The sequence below is a fragment of the Thamnophis sirtalis genome, unplaced genomic scaffold (assembly GCF_051295495.1).
Source record: "Thamnophis sirtalis isolate CommonGarterSnake01/CBP01778 unplaced genomic scaffold, rThaSir2_p1.2 scaffold_4, whole genome shotgun sequence".
In the NCBI taxonomy this organism is placed as follows: domain Eukaryota; kingdom Metazoa; phylum Chordata; class Lepidosauria; order Squamata; family Natricidae; genus Thamnophis; species Thamnophis sirtalis.
Window position 1 is genome coordinate 39,380,555 of NW_028261384.1, and position 24,115 is coordinate 39,404,669.

The 24,115-nt window shown below is 38.6% G+C and overlaps 1 protein-coding gene across 3 annotated transcripts; it reads left to right on the forward strand.

The window, feature by feature from the left end:
- Positions 1-1,990: 1,990 nt before the first annotated feature.
- Positions 1,991-22,672, forward strand: SP4 (Sp4 transcription factor). Of its 3 annotated transcripts, none has more exons than XM_087712776.1 (6): positions 1,991-2,274; positions 2,840-2,931; positions 3,201-4,731; positions 13,820-14,051; positions 14,198-14,397; positions 18,580-22,672. In XM_087712776.1, exons 1-6 carry the CDS (start codon positions 2,268-2,270, stop codon positions 18,750-18,752), a joined length of 2,235 nt encoding a protein of 744 aa, XP_087568902.1. In that variant the 5' UTR covers positions 1,991-2,267; the 3' UTR covers positions 18,753-22,672. The 3 variants fall into 3 exon arrangements, with proteins under 3 accessions (XP_087568902.1, XP_087568899.1, XP_087568901.1); XM_087712773.1 differs by having other exon boundaries at positions 1,995-2,274; positions 18,570-22,672; XM_087712775.1 differs by lacking the exon at positions 1,991-2,274 and adding an exon at positions 2,586-2,748 and having other exon boundaries at positions 18,570-22,672.
- The last annotated feature ends 1,443 nt before the right edge of the window (positions 22,673-24,115 follow it).

Genomic DNA, 24,115 nt, shown 5'->3' on the forward strand with positions numbered 1-24,115 from the left:
TCAAGGTGAGGCTTTGCAGTCCTGACCAATACAAGGCTATGAAGTTCTGACCTTGGTTTTGATTTGGGGAAAAAACGGCAGGGTAGTTAATTGTTGGAAGCTTTTACTCAAAATCTACAGCTGGAGACAGGGAACGCTGTCTTCTCTTAGACTACCTCTGGTGTTAAGGAGATCCTGGCAACAAGAGATTGAAATTCTTCCTTGTTGGTATGTATGCTTTTCATGTTATGCTTTTAAATCTATATTCTTACTTAATAATAAGGCTTAAAATCCCTTTATTTACTTGAGTTTTTAACATCTTTGGATCCAAATTAATAAAGTCCCTGGGTACCTGATAACTGCCCTGAAATTTGGTGAAACATTGAGCTTCATTCTCCAAGTTCGGATGAAAACAAAATTACAAGGTAAGGCAAGTCAGCCAACAAGCTAAGTTATTAGGTCTAGGTTTTAGCATATAATTTGTTTAAAGGACTGTTCTTAGCATGTTCAGTTGTATTTCCAAACTAAAGAATAGCTCCAGAAATTAAAAAGATGGCACATTAATCAAGAATGCCTTTAAATTGCTTTCTAAAGTTCTTTTCTAGTTATAGAAAATATTTTAATCAGTTCAAACCTGTTGCTACCAAATTGTAATCTTATTACATTTTTGTGCCATCCAATTTATTCTAACAAAAAAGTACCAAGTAAACTTTGGTAGGTTAAGAAAACCAGGTAACATCATAAGACTAAGTTTTGAATGTGTTACTATCAGTGGCATTTTTTCTTGTGTAAAAGTTTTTGCCCACCGATTGCATCAGCTGTACTGTTCCTCATAGTCCCTCCCCCCCCCACAAATAATCCGGGTTATTACTTGATTGATAGCTACTGTTGGGAATTTGCTGTTTCTCAATTGCACTAATTGATTTCCCTCTGAAGGAAACAGAAAATTTGGAAAATTTGGGATTTTAATACTGGGCCATTGGGGAATGTAGTCCTGTCCTTTGTAGTTGACCCAAACCAAACTCTGAATATTTCAGGGATTTTTGTGATTTAAATCTGCCTGCAAAATATCAGCTGACGGGCTAGATGCTAACATCCATAACTTTCGCTACCGTGACATTTCTAAAACCAGCGAGGCTATGTCCTGCGAATGAATCACCCACCAGGTACACAGATCAGTATAAACTAAAGCATCGCACAGACTTTGCAGAGAACTCTACTACACAAGGTATAGTAAAAGCCGAACTGGTAGTAACTGGTCTGTATTGCGCACGCGCTAACAATGATGCTGAGAACTACAAATCCCGGCATGGATTGAGCACCTTTACACAACCACTCGCATTTAAAAAAAAACAAAAAAAAACCCTAAAACGTAGCTTTGAATTCGGACGGCAGGATGTAGCACTTTGCCCTTTGTTTTTGCATTCCACTAGTAACCTAAATTGGCACAAGGGAAGATACGGATCCGCCTCGGCCAATATATTAGAAGGTTCAAGACTTTTGGCTAAAAAAAAAGGGGTGAACCGACTCCGGCGGGGCAGAAGTTGGTTCGCGCCTTCATTCGGGTTCCCATTTCATTCGTTCTCGGCTTCGCCGAAGCAGGTCAATCAGCAACAATTTTGCAGGGAGATGGGGGGGGGGGACTGAGAACTACTCTGCGCCGCCCCTCCCTTAATCCCGCCTCCGCTTTCCTCTCCCTTATGGGGAGAGCGAGGCCGAGAGAGAAGTGGGGGAGGGGAGAGCGAGCCCCTTCTGCTTTCTTACTCCTCGCGCCTGCTGGGTGCGCCACCCTTTCCCCTCAAACTGTAACCGTTTTTGGCCTTTGCGACCGGCAGGCCCTCCTCGATAGAAGCTGACCTGCTTTCAAGCCGGGATCCGACTCCCGCGCGGCTCCAGCTTAGCGCCGCCCTCGCTCCTCCCCTCGCCTCCGCCCCCTCCTTCTCCTCCTCCAGGCCAGCTGCCGCTTGCTTCGCTTGGCTCCTCGGTGGGGGTCAGCCGAGGCGTTCCCCCGGCCCCTCCCTCCTCCGCTCCCTTCCCCCCTCCCCCCCGCTTCGTCCGGCTCTAAGTTGTCAATCAAGGCGCCTGGGCTGAGATAGGCGACGGCAGCGGGCGGAGAGACGGGCAGCTACGCCACAGCCCAGCGGCGGCCATTCGTGGAAAAATAGGCCGACCTGCTCCTCCCAGCTCCGGCAGCGACCGGCCTTCTCTCGCCGCTACCCCCAGCACCCCGCCCTCCGTCCCTCCCCTCCCTCCTCCTCGAGCCGCGCCTCAGCGGGCGTTAATGCGGGATGAGCGGTACGTAGCCCCCCTCCTCCTTCCCTCCCGCCTCCGCTGCCTCCCCGCGCCATCCCACCCGGCCGCCTCGTCACTCCCGAGCCCCTTTCTCTTCCCTCCCTCCTTTTTCTCTTTCCATTCCTTCTTTCTTTCCCAGCCCTCCTCCTGTGTACATCCATCCATCCCTCCTTCGCTTCTGTTTCCTCCCATTTTCTCCTCCCCTGCACCTCCCTGCTCCTGCCCCTAAAGCATCCTGGGCCACTCAGTAGCCGTGGATGCTTTAGGGGCAGGAGGAGGGGGAGGGTTGTGGGTGGTTTTTCCCCCCCTCTGCCTTACAGTCTCCGATAGCAGAAACCAATCAAAACTCCCCTTTCTGGGCGTTCATCGCCAGCCCCTGTAGGCCGGGTTTAAAACCACGTTTCTTAAGTTCTCCCTGTTTTCCACTAGAGAAGTGGACAGTAGCTTTCAACTAGCAAAAGCATGGAGGAGCCAGGGGTCAGTGAGAACGTTCTGATTATTTTCTGTGCCAAAATAGGCATAAAGGATGATGCTTAATAAATTTTGTTTCTCTCGCTTTATTTTGAAGATCAAAAGAAGGAGGAAACTATGCCTTCTGAGGGAGAGAAATCTCCTGAGGCTGAGAATAACAATAAGAAGAACAAAACTGGAGCTTCTCAGGTAAAATGTCTAAAAAAATAAGAGGAAAATGAGAGGGAAGGAGGGAGGTGGCAAACTACTTACATGTATTTATAGATGGGATAGATTTTTTTAAATCAAAATTTACTTTAGAGGGTCTTGAAAGGCTCAGTAGAAGAAGAAATTATTAGCTGGGTGGGTAATTTCCTATTTCTATAACATTATGGTTAGGTAATTTTATTAATATATACAATGCTGTTACTGCTACTCTTTTATAGTTTAGGTTCTAATACACATACTATTTTTGTTAGGATTCTCAGCCCTCCCCTCTGGCTCTGTTGGCAGCTACCTGCAGTAAAATAGGAACTCCTGGTGAGAATCAATCAACTGGACAACAGATTATTATAGATCCAAGTCAGGGTTTGGTTCAGCTTCAGAGCCAACCACAGCAGTTAGAATTAGTGACAACTCAACTTGCTGGAAATGCTTGGCAACTTGTTGCAGCTCCTTCTGCTTCAAAAGAAAACAACAACCAGCAACCCTCTTCTGTTGTTTCAACTGCAGCAAGTCCCTCCAATAGCAACAATGGAAATGTATCCCCCTCAAAACCTAAACCAAGCAATTTTTCTGGAATAGCTCCAGGACAATTTCAAGTCATCCAAGTTCAGAATTCAGGTGGTAGCGTTCAGTACCAAGTGATTCCACACATTCAGACAACAGAAGGTCAACAAATTCAGATAAATCCTGCTAATGCCACAGCTCTGCAAGATATACAGGGCCAGATTCAGCTTATTCCTGCAGGGAATAATCAAGCTATTATTACAACTTCAAACAGGACAGCTTCTGGGAATATTATTGCTCAGAATCTGGCAAATCAAACAGTGCCTGTCCAGATTAGGCCTGGTGTTTCCATTCCATTGCAGCTACCCATTGCTGGTACTCAGGCTCAAGTTGTAACTTCATTGCCTATAAATATTGGGGGAGTGACTCTAGCATTACCTGTAATAAATGTTGCAACAGGTACTAGTTCTGGACAAATTGTCCAATCCAATGATAGTGGACTATCCAATGGAAACCAAGTATTGTCCACACCTGTCACAACAGCTTCTGTTACTGCTATGCCTGAATCTCCTACTTCCACTTGTACAACTACAGCCTCTACATCTTTAACAGGCACTGAAACATTAGTTACTACTGGCGAAACAGGCCAATATGCAAGCACAGCAAATAGTTCTGAAACGAGTGCTGAAGAAACTCAAACTAGCACATCTGAAACAGAGGCACAAAATTCTAGTCAGCTTCAATCCAATGGATTGCAAAATATGCAGGATCAGTCAAATTCACTGCAACAGGTTCAAATAGTAGGTCAGCCTTTTCTCCAGCAGATCCAGATCCAACAGCCTCAGCAGCAGATCATTCAAGCAATTTCTCCACAGTCTTTCCAGCTTCAGTCAGGACAAACTATTCAGACTATTCAGCAACAGTCATTGCAAAATGTTCAGCTGCAAGCAATGAGTCCAACACAAGTACTCATAAGAGCACCAACTTTAACCCCAACAGGACAAATCAGTTGGCAGACAGTACAAGTCCAAAATCTTCAAAGTCTTTCAAATCTCCAAGTTCAAAATGCTGGGCTACCCCAACAATTAACTATTACCCCTGTATCTTCAAGTGGTGGCACAATTGCTCAAATAGCACCAGTAGCTGTTGCTGGCACACCAATAACACTTAATGCTGCTCAGATTGCTTCAGTGCCTAATCTTCAAACAGTAAGTGTAGCCAACTTGGGTGCTGCAGGTGTTCAAGTGCAAGGAGTGCCAGTCACTATTACAAGTGTTGCAGGTAAGTTTTATCCTTTTGCAAGCATTAAAGTAGTGGTAGTCCTCAACTCACAATTTCATTTAGTGATTGTTCAAAATTACAACAACACTGAAAAAAGTCACTTATGACACACTTATGACCTTTGTAGTATCCCCATAATCATGTGATCAAAATTCAGATGCTTATAACCATTGCTGTGTCCCAAGGTCATGTGATCTCCTTTTGTGACCATCTGACAAACCAAGTCAATGAAGTCAGATTCACTTAACAGCTGTATTCCTAAGTTATCAATTACAGTGATTCACTTAACTGTGGCAAGAAAGATCATAAAATGGGAAAACCTCAACAAATGCCTTAACAACATAAATTTTGGGTTAAATTGTGGTCATAAGTCAAGGACTACTTGCGTGACCCGTCAAAACCGCACTTGACTAAGCCACGCCCAATTAAACCGTGTCGCTGATGTCATCAACAGGGCGACAACAGCCAACATGGAGAAAGAAGGGCGCTTTAAATAGTGCTTTGAAAGCAAGCCGATTCAACTTAAGGTAAGGTTTAGGGTTAGGTTAAGGGTTAGGTTTAGGATTAGGTTTAGGGGGGTTAGGTTTAGGGGTTAATTTTAGGTTTAGGGTTTACAGCGTGCTTCTGTCTCTGCGCTGTCGTCGCCCTGTTGATGACGTCAGCGACGTGGTTTAGTCGGGCGCGGTTTAGTCGGGCGCGGTTTTGTGGTGGAACCAAGAAAGGTCATAAAATGGGAAAACCTCAACAAATGTCTTAACAACATAAATTTTGGGTTAAATTGTGATCATAAGGCAAGGACTACTTATACAGTATAAAATGTATTAACCTCTTTATACAGTAGTATGTAAGGATAAATTTGCCATTAGAAAATTGTACCATTAATATTACCTGAGCATTTACCAAGTCTTTTTTTCTTAATTTCATGCTGGATTAGAAGAGTCTCAACCCAAGAGTTTTGGACAGTGCCAAGGGCTGCCATGGAAAAGCTAAAAATTCATAGTAACTACACTGAGGGGTTTTGGGGGGGTGGGGTGGGGGTTGGTTCTGGCATGTAATTAAGCTGGACACATGTTTCTGTCCTGGCTTGGTTGATTTTCATCTGTCCAGGATTCATTAATGCAAACTGACTAATTTGTTTCTTCAAGAAAACTATGTTCTTTCTAAATCTGCAGAATAGCAAGATATATAGCTTTTAAAGTTGTTTAGGAGTCTAGTGGTTCACTTCAGAAAACTCAATTTTGCAACAATTCCTCTCCGCCCCAAGAAGCTTACAATCAACAAATCTCTCTATCTTTCTTTCTCTTTCTTTCTCTCTCTCTCTTTCTCTCTCTCTCTCTCTTTCTCTCTCTCTTTCTGCCTATCACTATCTCTCTTTCTGTCTATACCTCTGTGTGTGTCTATGTCTATATCTCTGCCTATATGTCTATATCTTTCTGTCTCTCTTTTTCCCTCCCCCTTGTGTGTCTCTTGTCTTTTTTCTCTCCCTCCCTCTCCCCCCCCCCCATTTCTAGCCCGCAGGGCTCACCAAGGTAAGTCTTGTGCTTAGCCAAACGGAGGGGGGCAGTGGGTGGGTGGGTTGATGTGTGCAAGGCATATCCAGCCCACTAGTAATAGTTTGAGGACTCCTGCACTAAATGAATGACTCGAGGGCTATCTCGTTATAGCATCTAATTTTTGCCTCTTTTCCCATATAACTCTAATATTTGAAGTGTGAAATTTCATGGAAAAGAATTATTCCTGGGAACATGGTTTAGGTTTAAACTGTGTTCCCAGTCTACTAAAATATTATATAATAGCAGTATATGTCATTATTGCACATTATATTTCCACCTATCCAAATACTGTTCACATAGACCAACCTTATAAAATACCAGGTTGGGAAAGGCTGATTTGTAACAAAGTGACATAATTATATTTTAACGGAAGCTTGTTCTACATTGGGATACATTGATAGAAATATAGTTAAGTTAAATAATACTCAGATTCTATGCCTAATAAAAGTTTTGTGTGCAAAATAATTCTAAATGCTGATATTGGAGATGTCAAAAAACTTTTGAAAAGTAGGGAAAAATACGGTGAGTAAAAATGAAGCAGGAAGATACTTTATCTTTTGTTATGGCAAATAAATTTTTGATTAGGGGTATAATTCAAAAAGAAATGCAGTATGATACAATTAAGCTCATTGCTTTTAAAAATGTACTGTGCAAATATAATTTGCAGTTGAAGACCCTTGTATCAATGGGTGTTAAGAAAAGTTATGAAATAGAATTAGGAACTTGGTAATCAATTTTTTTTACTAAAATTCAAAAAGTGTCTATTATTTATATTTTATTATAGGTATTCATACTTTATTATAGTTGTTTTTTATTTTGATATTGAGCATGATATTGAAATTCATTGCAGCCTAAAGATTGAAGTAGCTATTATCCATGTTGTTAGGCAACAGAGATGGCATGTATTTCACTGTCCTACATTTATCTTTCTCAGTCCTAACTTCTTTTGCTGACACATAGAGATGCTTACTTTATTGGTGCTGGAGTATAGAACAGCATACTGCTTTAGTCAGTCATATTCTGTGTCATGTCCCTCTTAATCCACTGAGTTATATTTGGGTTGTAGCTCAGAGAAGAAACTATTTAGTGCTTTTAGAGATCGAACAATTTTGTTTAGTGAAATCTGGATATACTATTTCTAAGGAATATATTATAGCTTCCTTAGTTCCATTTTCCTGTTTAAAATCAATTCATGCATTATGAAAATATAATTAGAGAATTATTTTATAAAATATTTCTTTGAAACTAATTCAAAGTAAATTTTAAACAGTGAGTCCATACATTATTCCATTTATTTAGCATTTTTTACTCATTTTATCATACAAACTTTGACATATTTGTCTTCCAGTTTGATCTTAGGTAACTACTTTAGAGATCAAGTGGTCATCTCCAGAACATGATGCTATCCGACTCAGATTGAACTCCTCCAAAAACAGTTTTATCAAGTTTAAATCTTCCAAAAATTCTATAATAATTAGGCCAATCATAAACAAATCCTTCACTTATTAGTTTCTCTTGTTTTTATTTTAAGTCCTTTTTCAAATGTCAATAAATCCAGGTATGTCATCCATTTAACTTCCAATAGAATTACTTTTCTTTTATGAGGTGATAGCCAAAGTGGCACTTTGCAGCAATCTTCTTTTATATTTCGACCATACATGCCCAATCGATTGCCTAATGATATTCTTAAAACCAGGGTTAACTATTAGTTTGTCATACCACAAGTAAGCATGCAACCCAAACCTCAAATCAGAACTTTCAAAATTTAACAACCTTGAGTTTTTCAAATATCCAATCTTTTAATCCTATCAAAGAATAAACATAATACAATCTAAGATCTGACAAACTCTGGCCACCTCTTCTTTAGCATCCTATAAAAGCTTATATTTAATTCTTGGTTTTTTATTTTGCCAAATAAATTTAGATATATCTTTTTGCTAATGTTTAAAGGAGGAATCTTTAGTCAATATTGGTATAGTCTGGAATAGAAATAACATTCTACGTAGTACCTTCATTTTAATTACTGAAATTCTTCTCATCTATGACAAATCTAGTTTTTCCCGTTTAAATCTGTCTTTATCTCCTTCCATATTTTAACATAATTACTTTTATATCTTGGAATTCTCATCAGTAGGAATCATTTCCAAATACTATACTTTTTTCACAACTTTAAAACCAGTTTTAAATTCTACTTTCTTCTGGTCTTCACATTCATATTCTTAAATATTATCATCTTTAATTTATTTTAAAACCCACCATTTCTCAAATATTTTAATCTTCCGTGCTCTCTAATGGAACTTGCACAATCAATACTAAATCATCAGCACAAAATGTGTACTTATGTGCTTTAATTTGTAATCCTTTTGCTCTATTATCTGTTAATCCCACCCCCTTGATTTCCTTGATTGTTTTTGTTCTTTCAGGTCAGTATTGGCTCCTGTTGGTTTCTGAGAAAGTTGCTGCAGTTTCTTGGCAAGATTTTGGAAATGGTTTGCTGTTGGTTGTTTCCTATGACTAAGAGCATGACTGGCCCAAAATCACCTATAAGCTGCATGCCTAAAACAGAACTAGAATTCATAATCTCTTGGTTTCTGGTTTGATGCCTTAACCATTATCCCAAACTAGCTTTCCGCTAGTTCATAGTTTTATGAAAAGCATTTTCATTTTCATTTTAATCTAAAGCTTTGAACTTCATAAGATATTTTTATATAGTTTCCATCTATTGAATTAGGACTAATATTGTCAGGCTAAAAATCTTAAACTATTGAAGTTGGGAATAATATTGTGATTCATTGTAAATAGATTTATTCTGCTAAAGCAAGCCAGCATGTGTAGCTGAAAACTGGCTTAAGATATGATTTATGCAATAAACATAACTCCAGGTTTGAGCATAGCACTAAGTTACTCATATTGTTAAGTGTGCTTAAAGTAGAGCAATGCTGTAGTTTTGCCTTTTTAATATATATTTCAGTTGATTCCATGCTGGTATGGGGTTTAATTCTAACCTTCAGCCCCCTAACCCGGTATCTGCTCATGTTACTTAGGATTGAAGTTTATACAGAATGCAGTAGACAACTTTCATAGGCATTGTTATTATATAATTTACTGTGGACTTGTCTCAAAAATAGGTAGCTTTAGAGCAAAGCAACATATATAAAAATGAGGATCTATATGAAGGTCTATATAGACTTTCATATAGATCCTCATTTTTATATCTATTGTATGTGTGTGTGTGTTACAATATATATATTTTTAATGTTAATTGTCTATTAAGACAAATATTAAAATGAAACTAAGACTTTAAGGCAGTAGGATAGCTAGATCTATTATATAAGTTTGTTTTCTGGACAGTAGTTGAAAAAAATAGGTACTCTACCTGAATCAATGTAAGTATATTTAAATTGCAGAACTAACAGCTACAAATCAATTTAACATGCAATTCATTTATTTTTACTAGGTCTATATTGCTATTAATATACAAATAGCTTCTATTGCATTAAATGAGATCAAGAAAATAAAATAAAAAACTTGGTTATTTTGTCCCCCAAAAGCCCCAATATATTGAGCTTATACTTAAAAATCAGTCAATTATGGGGTAGCTGCAATCAGGCCCCAATTTATTTCCCCAATATATTCTATGAAATCTTTACCTTTGAAATTCTTTACCTTTGAATATACTGATGACATTAATTACCAGGAGAATGTATGTGTGGTTTTTTTAAATGGAATTGGATATTTATAGGAAGATTCTCTGTGGTCTTTCACATACATAGGGGTTAGAAGTAATGTACATTTTTTGAATCTTCAAAGTTAGATTTTTGAAGTGGTGTCTTTAAAGTACCTGTTGTGCTCACTTTACCGCTCACTGTTCACTAGTTGGAAGAGATTTCTCTTTTAGACCAATAAAAGAGTTTTAAAATTGGTAGGTGGAATGGCAGGTAAGGAAGGCAGGGTAGGGCAAAGACGATTAGGGGACTGGAGGCTAAAACATGAAGAACAGTTGCAGGAACTGGGTGTGTCTAGTTTAATGAAAAGAAGGACCATGGTTGACATGATAGCAGTGTTCCAATATCTCAGGGGCTGCCATAGAGAAGAGAGTGTCAAGCTATTCTCCAAAGGACCTGACAGCAGGACAAGAAGCAATGGATGGAAACTAATCAAGGAGAGAAGCAACTTAAAACTAAGGAGAAATTTCCTGACAGTTAGAACAATTAATCAGTAGAACAGCTTACCTCCAGGAGTTGTATGTGGTCCAACACAGGAAGTTTTTAAGAATATATTGGATAACCAATATGGTGTAGGGTTTTCTGCCTAGGAAGGGGGTTGGACTAGAAGTCCTCCAAGGTCCCTTCCAACACTGTTATTCTATTTTAGTGATGCCATGTATGAGGAAATATGGGAGGTAAAAGGAGACACTCATGGAGAATAAGAACTCGGTATTTAATGCTGGTCTCATGTTCTGCTTCCCTTGCACTCACCTCATATACCTGGTCAGCAGATCTGTGGAGGGTCTGGTTTTAGGCTGCTGCTTTTAAATGCCTGATCAGCCTGTAATAATTATTGCTTCTTGCGTAGAAGACTGATCTGGCTTGTTTCACTGAAACTTGGTTGAGCTTGGAGGGAGGTGTTCCTCTCTCAGAAATATTCCCACAGGTTATTGAGTATGGCACCAGACTGGACTACAGGGTTGAGGAGCAGGTATGGCTGTTCTCATCAGAGAGTCTCTGACAGCTTCCGGGAATATGGCTCCACAAATGTCGAGTTATGAGACTCTTTTTCTAATATTGGCCTTCAGGAATCACGGGGGGATGCTGTAGCAGCCTCCCTGCATGGAAGCTTCCTACCTAGGCTCCTGGACCTCACCTGAGGGCTGGCAGTGGAATTACCCAGGCTTTAGTTGTAGGGGGCTTCAATCTGCCATCCCTGGATGTGAGATTGGAAGTAGCTCAGGATTTAATGTAAGCCATGATTCTAGCCTGTCCTAGATCCTCCAGGGTATACTAATCTCTGGTGTTCTTTTCAGAACAATCCCTATCTAATCTAGAATTGGTGGGCATATCTTTTCTTCCCTGTCATGGTCAGCTCATAATTTGGTGGCAATGAGTTTCCCTAGACTTGTACACCCTTGCAGAGAAACAGGGCATTTTAAGTTGATCTGCCCCAGCAGTTAATCAACCCAGATGGATTTCAAAGGAACTGGGGGTTATAACTGCAGATCTGATATGTAGCCCTCCAAAGTTCCTTGTCACCACTTGGAATAGGAAGGTGACTCAGGGTCCGAATAGGATAGCACCCATGCAACCTCTCCCAACCCATAGATTTTTTTATCCCCAATGATATACAAAGATACTGAGAGGGATGAAATGGATGAAAAGATATGTAGAGTACCGCTGGCAGAAGACAAGGGATAAATTCAATCAAACATGAATAAGATATGCTATTAAAACCTACTGCATGACAATTCTGGCAGCAAAGTACTTCTTCACACTAATTGTGTTTGCATATAATTGGCCAGCAACCTTCTTTAAGGTGAACCATCGACCCTTGCGAAGGAGGATACAGAAGTCTATCTCAGAAAATGCTGAGGAATCTGCTGATTTCTTTGGAAGACAGAATTGTTTGGGTTCATTCCCAATTGCTTGTCTCGTAGAGGAACCCAGGGCAAGTTCTTGCCCAGTTATTTGGGAATGGTTTGACTTGGGAATGGTTGTTCCTGAGGAAGTAAACAGATTCTAAAGAATATGAGCACAAGCACCTGTGTTTTAAGTCTATGCCCCTCTTGGTTTACAAAAGCTTTGGAAAGGTACATAACTACCAGATACTCAGTTTTTTAAAAAAAGAACAAAGGAAAGAAGATTCATTGGTTTTTACCTTGATTAAGAAAAAAAGGCTGTAAGATTCAAAGCCTGTTTAGATAGCCTGCTTAAAGCTCACAATTGAATCTGCCTAGTGATCCATTATCTATACTCCAGTATTTGGGGCATTATATTTATTTCCTTTTATCCTTGGAATAATTATGAGTCAGACTCTTGGAACTGTCCTACTAATTATTTCACCAATTCATTCCAATCTGATTTTTTTAGTCATTTATTTTTCTAACAGTTCTTCTATGTGATTGGGCTTGTGTATAATATTGTCACCAAAATAAAATCTTTCATCTCTGAAGAAATCCTCCTTTCATATTTTATTTTCTAATATAAGAATAAGATCTCTCTCCTAAAAATTATGAATTAGGATGGGCTCATCAAACCTGAAAATAAAAAGACAAACATAGCTGTTGTAATATACATCTACCCTGGAAGATAGTTAGTAGTTAGGGAAAAGACATAACCCAAACAGCTAAACTAGGTTTTTATTTTCGTATCTAATTACTATCAATTCACTTCACCTCACTTCCATCTCTTTCCTTTCTTGCCATGAAGCTAATTTTTTTCTCCTCATGTCATGTCATCCTTGACTTTTCCCTCTTTTATTGTTTTGTGCTGAAAAAACTGTATATACTTCTTAGTGTTCCATTTATGGTATGAATGTGTAAGATCTTTGGCCAAATGGAGTTGGTCACTTCCTTTACTCTGGCTACTGACTTCATTAAGTCACTGTGTTCTAATCAATTTCTCTTTAATTTTTCTTATAAATCTGCTTTAAAGAAGGAAATGAATAATGTAACTTTTTCCTCATTTTCATATATATATCACTTTTTGCTGTTTAAAGTGCTTTTCTTCCTATTGTCTCTTGGTATTTTATTGCTAGAGGGACACAGTGGCTAAGACGCTGAGATTGTCGATCAGGAAGGTCGGCAGTTTGGCGGTTCGAATCCCTAGTGCCGCGTAACAGAGTGAGTCCCGTTACTTGTCCCAACTTCTGCCAACCTAGCAGTTCAAAAGCATGTAAAAATGCAAGTAGAGAAATAAGGACCACCTTTGGTGGGAAGATAACAGGGTTCTGTGCCCCTTTGGAGTTTAGTCATGCTGGCCACATGACCACAGAGAGGTCTTTGGACACTACTGGCTCTTCGGCTTTGAAACAGAGATGAGCATCATCCTCTAGAGTCAGGAACAACTAACACATATGTGCAAGGGGAACCTTTACCTTATTTCATTATTTCTGCAAATCCTTTGAGCTGTTTTATCCATTTTTTTGAAACTGAGCATTGATTTCAGAGTCTTTTAACTTCTCATTCAAGAAGCTTCATGGGTGATTGAGACTCTCCACAGACATTTTTGGCAGTGGTTTTACTATGCACTGTGGAAATTACTGCAACCATGATAGCAATCTCAGATGAGGAATTCAGTAATTCTTTCACTCCATAGTTACTTTATAGTTAGCAGAGAGTATGTTTCAGTATTAATAACTTCATATTTAATTTAAAAATTTGGGATTTAATACAATTAAAATATGTATCCCAAAGTATTTGTATGGCTTGATTTTATATACCTGTAGAACTTATTTTTATGTAGTAAACAAGATACAACAATATATATATATTATAATCTCCCTGTATTAAATAAAAAAATAATTTTTTTCTTACTTTCCAGGTCAACAACAAGGGCACGATGGAGGAGTGAAAGTACAGCAAGCAACAATAGCTCCTGTAACTGTAGCAGTTGGAGGTATAGCTAATGCAGCAATGGGTGCAGTTAGTCCTGATCAAATAACTCAAGTGCAGCTGCAACAAGCTCAGCAAGCATCTGATCAAGAAGTGCAGCCTGGCAAAAGATTAAGAAGAGTTGCTTGTTCATGCCCTAATTGTAGAGAAGGGGATGGAAGGTATTTGCCATATTTACTATTAAATATCAAATAGCATTTATTCTCCTTGCATATTTCTGTTACATCTTTAATGACATTATTTTTATTAACATAGCCCTTATTTGAAATTTTTCTGACTTTAACTAATAGTGATTTGTATTCGATAGAAGCAGCAGTGAACCAGGAAAGAAGAAACAACATATCTGCCATATTGAAGGCTGTGGTAAAGTATATGGAAAAACATCTCATCTTCGGGCACATCTTCGCTGGCATACAGGGGAAAGGCCATTTGTGTGCAATTGGATCTTCTGTGGAAAAAGATTTACAAGAAGTGATGAATTGCAGAGACATAGACGAACCCATACAGGTGAGTGAATAGCTTAGATAAATATTTTTAAAAATAAAATATGTGTATATTTTAATGTTCTGACATTTAAATTATATCATATTTGAATATGTTTCCTTCAATCGGAACTTACTAATTAATACTTCAGAGTCCTTATTGAGCTTAATTTTTTTAGGCTTATTGGAAATGAAAGCTCAATTACTATTTAAAAATAATTGAGATATACATTTGAACAGTATTGGTTTTGGTATTGGTATTTTATTATTTGTATGCCACCCTTCTCCGGGAGGACTCAGGGCGGTGAACAATTCAAAGGGGAAAAAAAAGGGGGAACATAAAAGACAAAATACAAATAATAAAAGTCGACAACAATCGCACAACCATACATGTCGAGAGGGGAGGGAACTCATCACCCCCAGGCCTGCCAGCAAATCCAGGTTTTGACGGCTTTTCGGAAGGCCTGGAGAGAGGTGAGGGTCCGAATCCCTGTGGGGAGTTCATTCCAGAGGGCCGGAGCTGCCACAGAGAAGGCCCTCCCCCTGGTAATAGCCAGGTGGCATTGGCTTGTAGATGGCACCCGGAGGAGGCCAACCCTGTGAGATCTAATGGGTCTGTGGGAGGTAATTGGCAGCAGGCGGTCTCTCAAGTACCCAGATCCAATACCATGAAGGGCTTTATAAGTTATGACTAGCACCTTGAAGCGTATCCGGAGACTGATTGGTAACCAGTGCAGCTCGCGGAGGATAGGTGTAACGTGGGTGTACCGAGGTGCACCCACGATCGCTCGCGCGGCTGCGTTCTGGACGAGTTGAAGTCTCCGAATACTCTTCAAGGGCTGCCCCATGTAGAGCGCATTGCAGTAGTCCAGTCTTGAGGTCACGAGGGCGTGAGTCACTGTTGCGAGTGCCTCCTGGTCCAGGTAGGGACGCAATTGGTGCACCAGGCGAACCTGGGCAAATGCCTCCCTGGTCACAGCCGACAAATGCTGTTCTAAAGTCAGCTGTGGATCCAGGAGGACCCCCAAGTTGCGAGCCCTGACTGAGGGGTGTAGGTTTTCACCCCCCAGCCTGAGTGATGGAATATTGACCAAGTTTTTGGGAGGAAAACACAACAGCCACTCGGTCTTGTCTGGATTGAGTACAAGCTTGTTAACCCCCATCCAGACCCTAACAGCCTCCAGGCACTGGCACATCATGTCAACCGCTTCACTGAGTTGGCACGGGGCGGACAGATACAACTGTATATCGTCCGCATATTGATGGTGTTTTATCCCGTGCCGTCGAATGATCTCACCCAGTGGCTTCATGTAGATATTAAATAGCAGGGGGGACAGGACCGAACCCTGAGGAACCCCGTATTTCAGGGGCCTAGGGGTCGACCTCTCCTCCCCAACTAACACCGACTGCGACCTGTCCGAGACGTAGGAGGAGAACCACCAAAAAACGGTGCCTCCCACCCCCACCTCTCGCAGTCGTCGCAGACGGATACCATGGTCGATGGTATCGAAGGCCGCTGAGAGGTCAAGGAGCACTAGGATGGAGGAATGACTTCCATCCCTGGCTCTCCAGAGATCATTGGTCAGTGCGACCAAAGCGGTTTCCGTGCTATAGCCAGGCCTGAAACCAGACTGAAAGGAGTCTAGATAATCGGCTTCATCCAAGGACCGCTGGAGTTGCGAGGCCACCACTTTCTCAACAATCTTCCCAATGAAGGGGAGGTTGGAGACTGGACGGTAGTTGTTCAAACTGGCTGGGTCCAGTGATGGCTTCTTCAGGAGGGGTCTCACCACCACTACCTTCAATGCCGGTGGAAAGAAACCCTCCCAAAGAGAGGCATTCACCATCGCCTGGATCCAGCCCCGCGTCACCTCCCTGCTGTTCGCGACCAGCCAGGAGGGGCACGGGTCCAGTACACATGTGGAGGCACTCACAGCTCCCATGGCCTTGTCCACTTCATCACAATATGTGTTACTAGTTATTTTTGCATTTACCGAATAATCATAATTTCTCAGTTCTCCATCCCTGAAATAAAGTGAGTGTTTTGGGGATCAATGCCTGCATGTTACTTGGTGAATTTGTTTTTAATTTGTATTTTTTTAAATTATAATTAGTTGATAATAGTACAGTGCAACTTGCTGTGAGCAGTAAGTATTCAGATTTTTTCTTTTTAAGTTTAGTGTTTCTTTCCATGTTGATTTTTACAATACATAATTTCAAATTCAATTCTTAAGATACAGTAGGAAATTGTATGAAGAGTATTCTTTGACTAGAGGTATAAGATGTAAATTGGAAGCTAATTGAAAGAACACCTATCTTAACAATTAAAAAGATCACATGGAATCATGATTGCTTAGTCATTGCATTTCTGTTTGAGAAGATACTTAAAATATAGTGGTGGACTAACTGAAAGAATTTGGCAGAAAACCCTGTTAGAACTTTTCAGTTAAACTCAAGATCTTATTTTGGGATTGAATTGGCTATTATTAAGTTTCCTATCTTAAGGAATAGAAATATTATAATTGCTTGATTTCTTGGTTACCTTTAAGAATAATTATAATTGCTTTTAGCGCTGTTGACTGATCATCCTTTTGAGAGAGGAAAGAGATGGTTGCACTCCTATTTGATGGTTGGTGACAAAGTAATTATTTCAGATTATTTCTTAAACAATTTGAAGAATAATGTCATCAACATCCTTCTGAAATATAGCTTAGTTTGTAAGACTTATCTGAATTAGGACATAGTGTAAAATATAATTAGCCTAAATAGATGTTGGTAGCAGAGAATTTCTGTGCTTGGCAGTTCTAGATATAAGATATAGATAATTTCCTGTTAATTGAAATTTCTAGATATATAGGAATGGAATTGCTCATATACTAAACATTTTACGGAAGACCAAGTTCCTCTGATGGCAAGGAGTATATTTTATGACTTTTAACAATGTTAGGAGCTGTGGTGGCACAGTTATTAAAATGTAGTATTGTAGGCTAATTCTGCCCACAGCCTCTAGTTCGATCCTGACCAGCTGAATGTTGACTCAACCTTCCACCCTTCCAAGGTCAGTAAAATGAGGACCCAGATTGTTGGGGGCAATATAATGACATTTGTAAACCACTTAGAAAGTGCTATATACGATATGAAGCAATATATGACTAAGAACTATTACTATTAATAATCTCATTTCTGTGTACAATTACTCATTGAGTGCTACTCATATGCACTATATAGATGCTGTTTGTTGTAAGTAAACAATGCAACAAAAAGTTATGATGCAGCACATATAGCTAATAACAAAATTATACATTGCATTGGCTACTGATTATTAATAGGCTTGATTCAGATTTAAGTAATAACTAGAAGTTAATAGGATCCCCTTGAATTGTCTTCTTATACATCTACTCAAGTATTGCAATTATTGTTACAGGCTTTCATGATTATACCATAAAATCTCTGTATTTCCTAAAGATTCTAATGTACAACAATCGTGAATAATCTTTTTGTGTTGTGGGGGCAATATTTTAAAATGCTTTCACTGCAAAAAAGAAACATTCAGTTTAGTGTATGTTGAAAACATTTTATGTTTTGATGTTGATATATAGGATGTTCTTAATTTATGCTTGCTTGTGTTCTTTGTTGTATATGACAAAGACTTTAGAAATACATAAATATAAAGCTACTTAAGATGTTTCGAATTGGTCATAACTGTAAAGAAAAGGAAGAAAGAACTCAAAGAGGTGTAAGTATTATACTGTATATACAAGTATTTCAGTTACTTATATTCTTCAGCGTATTTAACTTCACTTTAAAAATCAATGCAAATATTTTCCATTGAGAATCATTTGAATATATGTTTTAATACAATAAGCCTTCAGTTTAATAAAATTATTTGGCAGATTCATAATCTAAACTGAAAATCTTTGCAACATGCAACACTTTCCCTACTTTTATCCCCACAACTGCCAGCAATCATATCCCAGCAGCCCACATGTTTTCTGTTTTCTCCAACACATTTCCTTCTCTCCCATCAAAAAATCTAATTAGTTCTTTAAGCAGCACTTGATTTTAACAGATACCTCTTTCTCCCATCACTGTTAAATTGAAGGTTATACTTACAGGGAAAAAGTGTTAGTCATGGCACTGTACTACATTATGCTTATATGATTTGTCCATGATGTTAATTTGAACATTTCTTGACAGGGGAGAAAAGATTTGAATGTCCAGAGTGTTCTAAAAGATTTATGCGAAGTGATCATCTCTCCAAGCATGTCAAAACACATCAGAACAAGAAGGGTGGAGGAACAGCCCTTGCTATCGTTACCTCAGGTGAATTGGACCCTTCAGTTACTGAGGTTCTTGGATCTCCAAGGATTGTCACAGTAGCAGCCATTTCTCAAGATTCAAATCCAGCAACTCCAAATGTTTCAGCAAACATGGAGGAATTCTGAAATAATTACATAAATGCCTAGAAATGCACTTAAGTTTACATACTTTTCAAGATACGGAAGTGGGCTGGTAAAAGTGTATTACAGAGCAGGAAATCATGTATTCAGTCTTGATTACTATAAGTATTCCAAGCTGGAGAATTAGCATAGAAAGTGTACTTTGTACAATAAGACAACATTTAAAAAAAGAAAGAACCAATTCATATAGATAAATTATGCATAAAACAGATTAGGAAAATGTTACTTCCACACAGCACTGATTTTTATAGCTCTGTATCTCATAAATAATTTTTGATTAGATTTATCTTCCAGGATGAGATATAAATGTTTGTTGTAGCAACAAACTGTAAGAATATGCAACAGAATTGCTGCTGATTAGAGTTTTCCTTTAAAAATCTAGTATTTTCATGGGATTTGACTTTGTCCAAAAGGCACAAAAATATGAAGTGCTCTAGTGAAGATGAAAACTTTTTTTTTCTTTGTGAGACATGTATATTAAATTGGGCCATCTTTATTCATTTGTTAAAAATCAGATGGCAGCATATGAAATGGATCTGAGGTACATCTCAGATAATTTTGGCCACTACATTATAGTAGTGTATGTAATGACAATCAATAAATATAGATTATTCTCTTTCTAGAAGAGATGAGAGATCTACAGTGTCAGTGTATTCTGTATTAAATACTGAACTTCAGAAATATATTAACATAAAACTTTAATTTCTATGTAAAAATTAAATTCGATAATATGCATTACAAACTTGTATCTTAATTCATCCCATTTCACGATACAGGATCTATTCTTAAAAACTGTTTAATCTCTGTTTTTAAGCCAGTAATTTAAATAATAAATTCTATTCAATACTTGGAGATAATGGGAAGTGGAATGTTATAAGAATGTAGCATTTATGCACCATTTATAACATTTTTTCAATTAGGGTAAATGTACTGAATTAACGAAACTAACCAAAGAAAAAGATTAGCAACCAAAAGTATAACTGAAATAATTATCTGCTCCTTATAAAAAATATTGACTGGGATACAAAGAAATAATTTTGGTTTGCTCAAGAGTTTCTGTCCAGCAAGTAAGAAGGTTTCAACCTTTTCTTTCCTTTGAAAAAAAATTTTTGTGCCCTTAACAGATTGTGGTGCCCTCTGACCTTATTTATTTGCTACTAGACTAGGTAACATCCTCAGGGCTAGAAGGAGTGGTTTTGATCTCTGTTTATGTACAGTAACGTGCCCTCTTAGTGTGGTTAGGTTGTGGTTTTCTCCTTGGTAGTCCCTTATTTAGCCTTTTGCATACTGATAGATTGTTCATCTGAGTTGATACTCCCAATTTAGGTCTATAACAGCTACTTAGTTAAAAAGGAAACAAAAAGTCAAAACATATCTTGTCCAGCAATCAACACTCAGGAAAGCAGGGATTAACACTCGACAATCAAGCAGTAAATAAAAGTGTAGTCAAGGAACTACCAAGAAGAAAATGTCGCCCCCATCCACGCTAGCAAGGCAAGCTGCTACAAAACCCACTTCCTCCGAGCACTGAAGATGTTATCTAGTCTGGTAGCGAAATGTCTTTTTAAAGCAAGAACCAACCTCAGAGAGTGCCAGGGACTCCATAGTTCCAACCCCGAGTTATATGTGTTCTCTCCTACTGATATAACAGTTTAGATGCACAGAGTATTTTGCAAAAATTATTTGGAGTCCAGCAATTTCTTACATGTTTCCCCGTCCTGTATCACAGAAAGTAAACAAACCAGTAAATAGTGAAAAAATAATTATTTTCATTTTTCAGAACAAAATACAGTATATTCTGAACATGTGTAGTGATGTGTCTGTAATGTGGGTTTCTTTAATAATAGCTCACTGAAAATAATAAAAGAAATGAAAATTGTTACAGATCCAGTTCTTTTTATTGAATGCTGGTCATCCAATGTGGTTCCTTTGGAAGGAATGCACATTTTGTGAATACATCTATTGTTAGCATCTAGATGAGCTTATTGGTGTATGGGCAGGAATCTCCATCTATCTTAATTGTGTTGTGAAAATTTTTCCTGTGCTGCTATCTTTTGCTGGTTTGTGGCAATTGTTACAAGTTTGAATGCATAAAAAGGAATATAACTAAAAATACTTTGGGTTTTTAAAACAATTTCGACATAAAAATTATGTTTTGCTATCTATCCTGTTGAAAACTTCTCAAGAACACTTTTTACATTTTTACAATAAAATATTTGGATAATTTAAAAATACAGTGCAGACAAATGAAATTTCCTTTAACAATATACTTTGGTTGGGAACTGCTTGAAACTTCAAACAAGCATCTTTTATAAGCATATACAAGTCCCAGTTTTGTGACATTGCATCCATTTTTAAAAGACAAAGATCTACTGGTAGTTGTTTGTACTATGTACACTTTAGGAATGCTCCATGTAGTGACATACAAAACTGGAAGTCTTTCATAATTTGAGCTCACATATATAATAAAGAAACAACTTTACTCTATGGTTATAAAATTTAAATTTCTTATACCCTTTATAAAGATTTAACACTTTAAATATTAGTTGGGATTTTTTAAATATCATTTTGTATATCATTTAAAATATTCTCAACTGATATATCTGGCTTTAAAACATCAAATTGACAATATATTTAGTATAGATAATATTAGATAATTAGATAATACTAATTTTCTGCTGCAGATGAATTTGAACATCAAATGAATATTTAATATGCTTTACAATCAGTGCTGAAAAATAGTTAAGCAAATGACATTTCCTAATAGAATCATGTTAATAGATTTTAAAAATACTTTATAAACTAAAAGGTTGAGTACTCTGCACAATTGTTAAATATTCTTTTTGCATAGTTAAGTATGCAAATATGAAATTAAAATTATTGTAATCTGTGGCAAGTATATCAAAATTTGTTTGGTGTCACAAAATCTAATATAGATAAATTTGTCTTAGCAGGTGCACTTATTACTCCTGAAATTAAAAACATTTTGATAGTCTGTTCTGCATACCGTTCTGAGTCCACTTTTCACTCTTAGAAGAATCGTAAATTTTGGTGTCCTTTTTTTGACTTGTTGGGATATAACTGTTGTATGTAATAGGGCACAGATGTGCAGTAGTAGCTTGTTTAATGACATTTCACTGTTCATCCCTTGGCCACCATTATGAAATTTTGCTTTATTGTATTTACAAGTGCAAAGTGTATTTATCATGATAGAATTCCAGTGTTGGCATAACCCCCCCCCCTTTTAATATACTTTATTGGGATAGGGTTGTATAAGTGTTTTCTGATTACATTACAAATTGGTGTTATGTCATTATTACATTGTTTCATGAAAAAAGTAATAAAACGTAACTTAGAAAAAGTTTTTGTTAGATAAGCATGATGTTTGAATCCTGTTTTTCAATTTTATAATTGTTTATTGCAACAAAATTTGTACTTAAGTCTCCATTTCTGATGCCTTGTGCTTTTTGTTAATGCATGTCACAATTGTCATCCCACAGAAATTGATGTGCAGCATAAGGTGTTAAAAATAATTATCTTGAAACAGAAATAGTTGATGGTCAAATTGTAAATGTTTTGCAAAAAAAAACCTTATAAAAATTTTGTAGTAATATTTCACTTGTAAATCTTTTGTAAAAAAAATAAGAAAAATAGAAGAAAAACCCATTCCAGAATTTACAAATTAATTCTTCCAGCAAAATCTTTAAGGCATTAATTTTTACTATGCTGATTTGTATAAATTTTGTGTGTTTTTGTGGATTTGGAACTAAAACTGTGTAGATGTTGTTGCCTACAATAACACTGCAAGTAACTTATTAAATTCTTTTGGATTTACATGTATTTTACTTTAAAACGTATATTATTTTTAACCTTTATATTTTACATATTAAGCCAGATTCATCATTTTGACACAACTTCGGGGTCAACTAGTATATATAATAAAACAAAAAGTATCAACGTGGAAACAAATAAAAGGATACATTCTACCTGAAATACCAAAAACAGTAGACAATGTCATCAGATAATGAGTAGATTTATTTCTAGATAACAAAAAAAAAAAATCCCTATAAAATAATAGCACAGAATAGAACCAGTAGAAAATTTGTTGTTATTTTCAATGTTTGTCCTGCAAGTAATTAAGGTACCAGACTAGAAACCAGTAGACCATGAGCTTTAGTCCTGCTTTAGGCACAAAGGAAACTGGGTGATCTTTGGCCATTCACTTTCTTTCAACTGTAACCCAACCCATTCAGCGGGACACATGCTTGACCTCGTATTTCTCTCGGAGCAGTGGATGTGTGATCTTGGTCTGAGGGGGAGTGACATCATACCCCTGTCGTGGTCAGACCATTGCCTACTGAGGCTCGACTTCCGGAGGCCAAACCCCCACTGTAGGGAGGAGGAACCGACCAGGTGGTTCCGCCCCAGGCGTCTTATGGAGCCAGTAAGGTTCCAGACAGAGCTTGGGGTTATTCCTGATACTTTCGCCCACAGTCCGGTAGAGACTCTGGCTGCTGCGTGGCATTCGGCAGCGTCAGAGGCCCTCGACCGGATTGCGCCACTGCGGCCCCTCCGAGGCGGCGGATCCCGGAGACCCCCTTGGTTCACCGAGGAGCTCCGGGAGATGAAGCGCCGGAGGAGATGCCTAGAGCACCGTTGGAGGTCCGATAAGTCCGCATCGAACCGAGCAATGGTAACCACCTGCACCAGGGAATATACTAGGGCACTTAGGGCAGCTAAAAGATCACACATAGCCTCCCTGGTCGCATCCGCTGAGTCCCGTCCAGCCGCCCTGTTTAGGATAACCCGCTCCCTATTGAACAAAAGGGAGGCGGGGGAACCCTTGCAGGGCAGAGCTGAAGAATATGCCCAATTCTTAGCGGACAAAATTGCTCGGTTTCGGACGGACTTGGACTCCACACCTGCAGTTCCAGCCGAGACTCAGGGGGACCAAGTACAACAGCTCTGGGTTGAGTTTCAGGAGGTTACCCCCGGGGATGTGGACAAGGCCATGAGAGCTGTGAGTTCCTCCACCTGTGCTCTGGATCCGTGTCCCTCATGGCTGGTTTCTAACTGCAGTGAGGTGACACGAGGCTGGATCCAGGCGGTTGTAACCGCCTCTCTTCGGGAGGGGAACTTCCCCGCCGCACTGAAAGCGGCGGTGGTGAGACCCCTCCTGAAGAAGCCATCCCTAGATCCAGCTGTCCTTAACAACTATCGCCCGGTCTCCAACCTCCCCTTTTTGGGGAAGGTTGTTGAGAAGGTGGTGGCCTTCCAGCTCCA

Coding starts and splice junctions, on each gene's coding strand:
- SP4 (XM_087712773.1), top strand. Junction 2,932..3,200: donor ACAAAACTGGAGCTTCTCAG/GTAAAATGTCTA, acceptor TATTTTTGTTAG/GATTCTCAGCCCTCCCCTCT. Junction 14,052..14,197: donor TGTAGAGAAGGGGATGGAAG/GTATTTGCCATA, acceptor TGTATTCGATAG/AAGCAGCAGTGAACCAGGAA.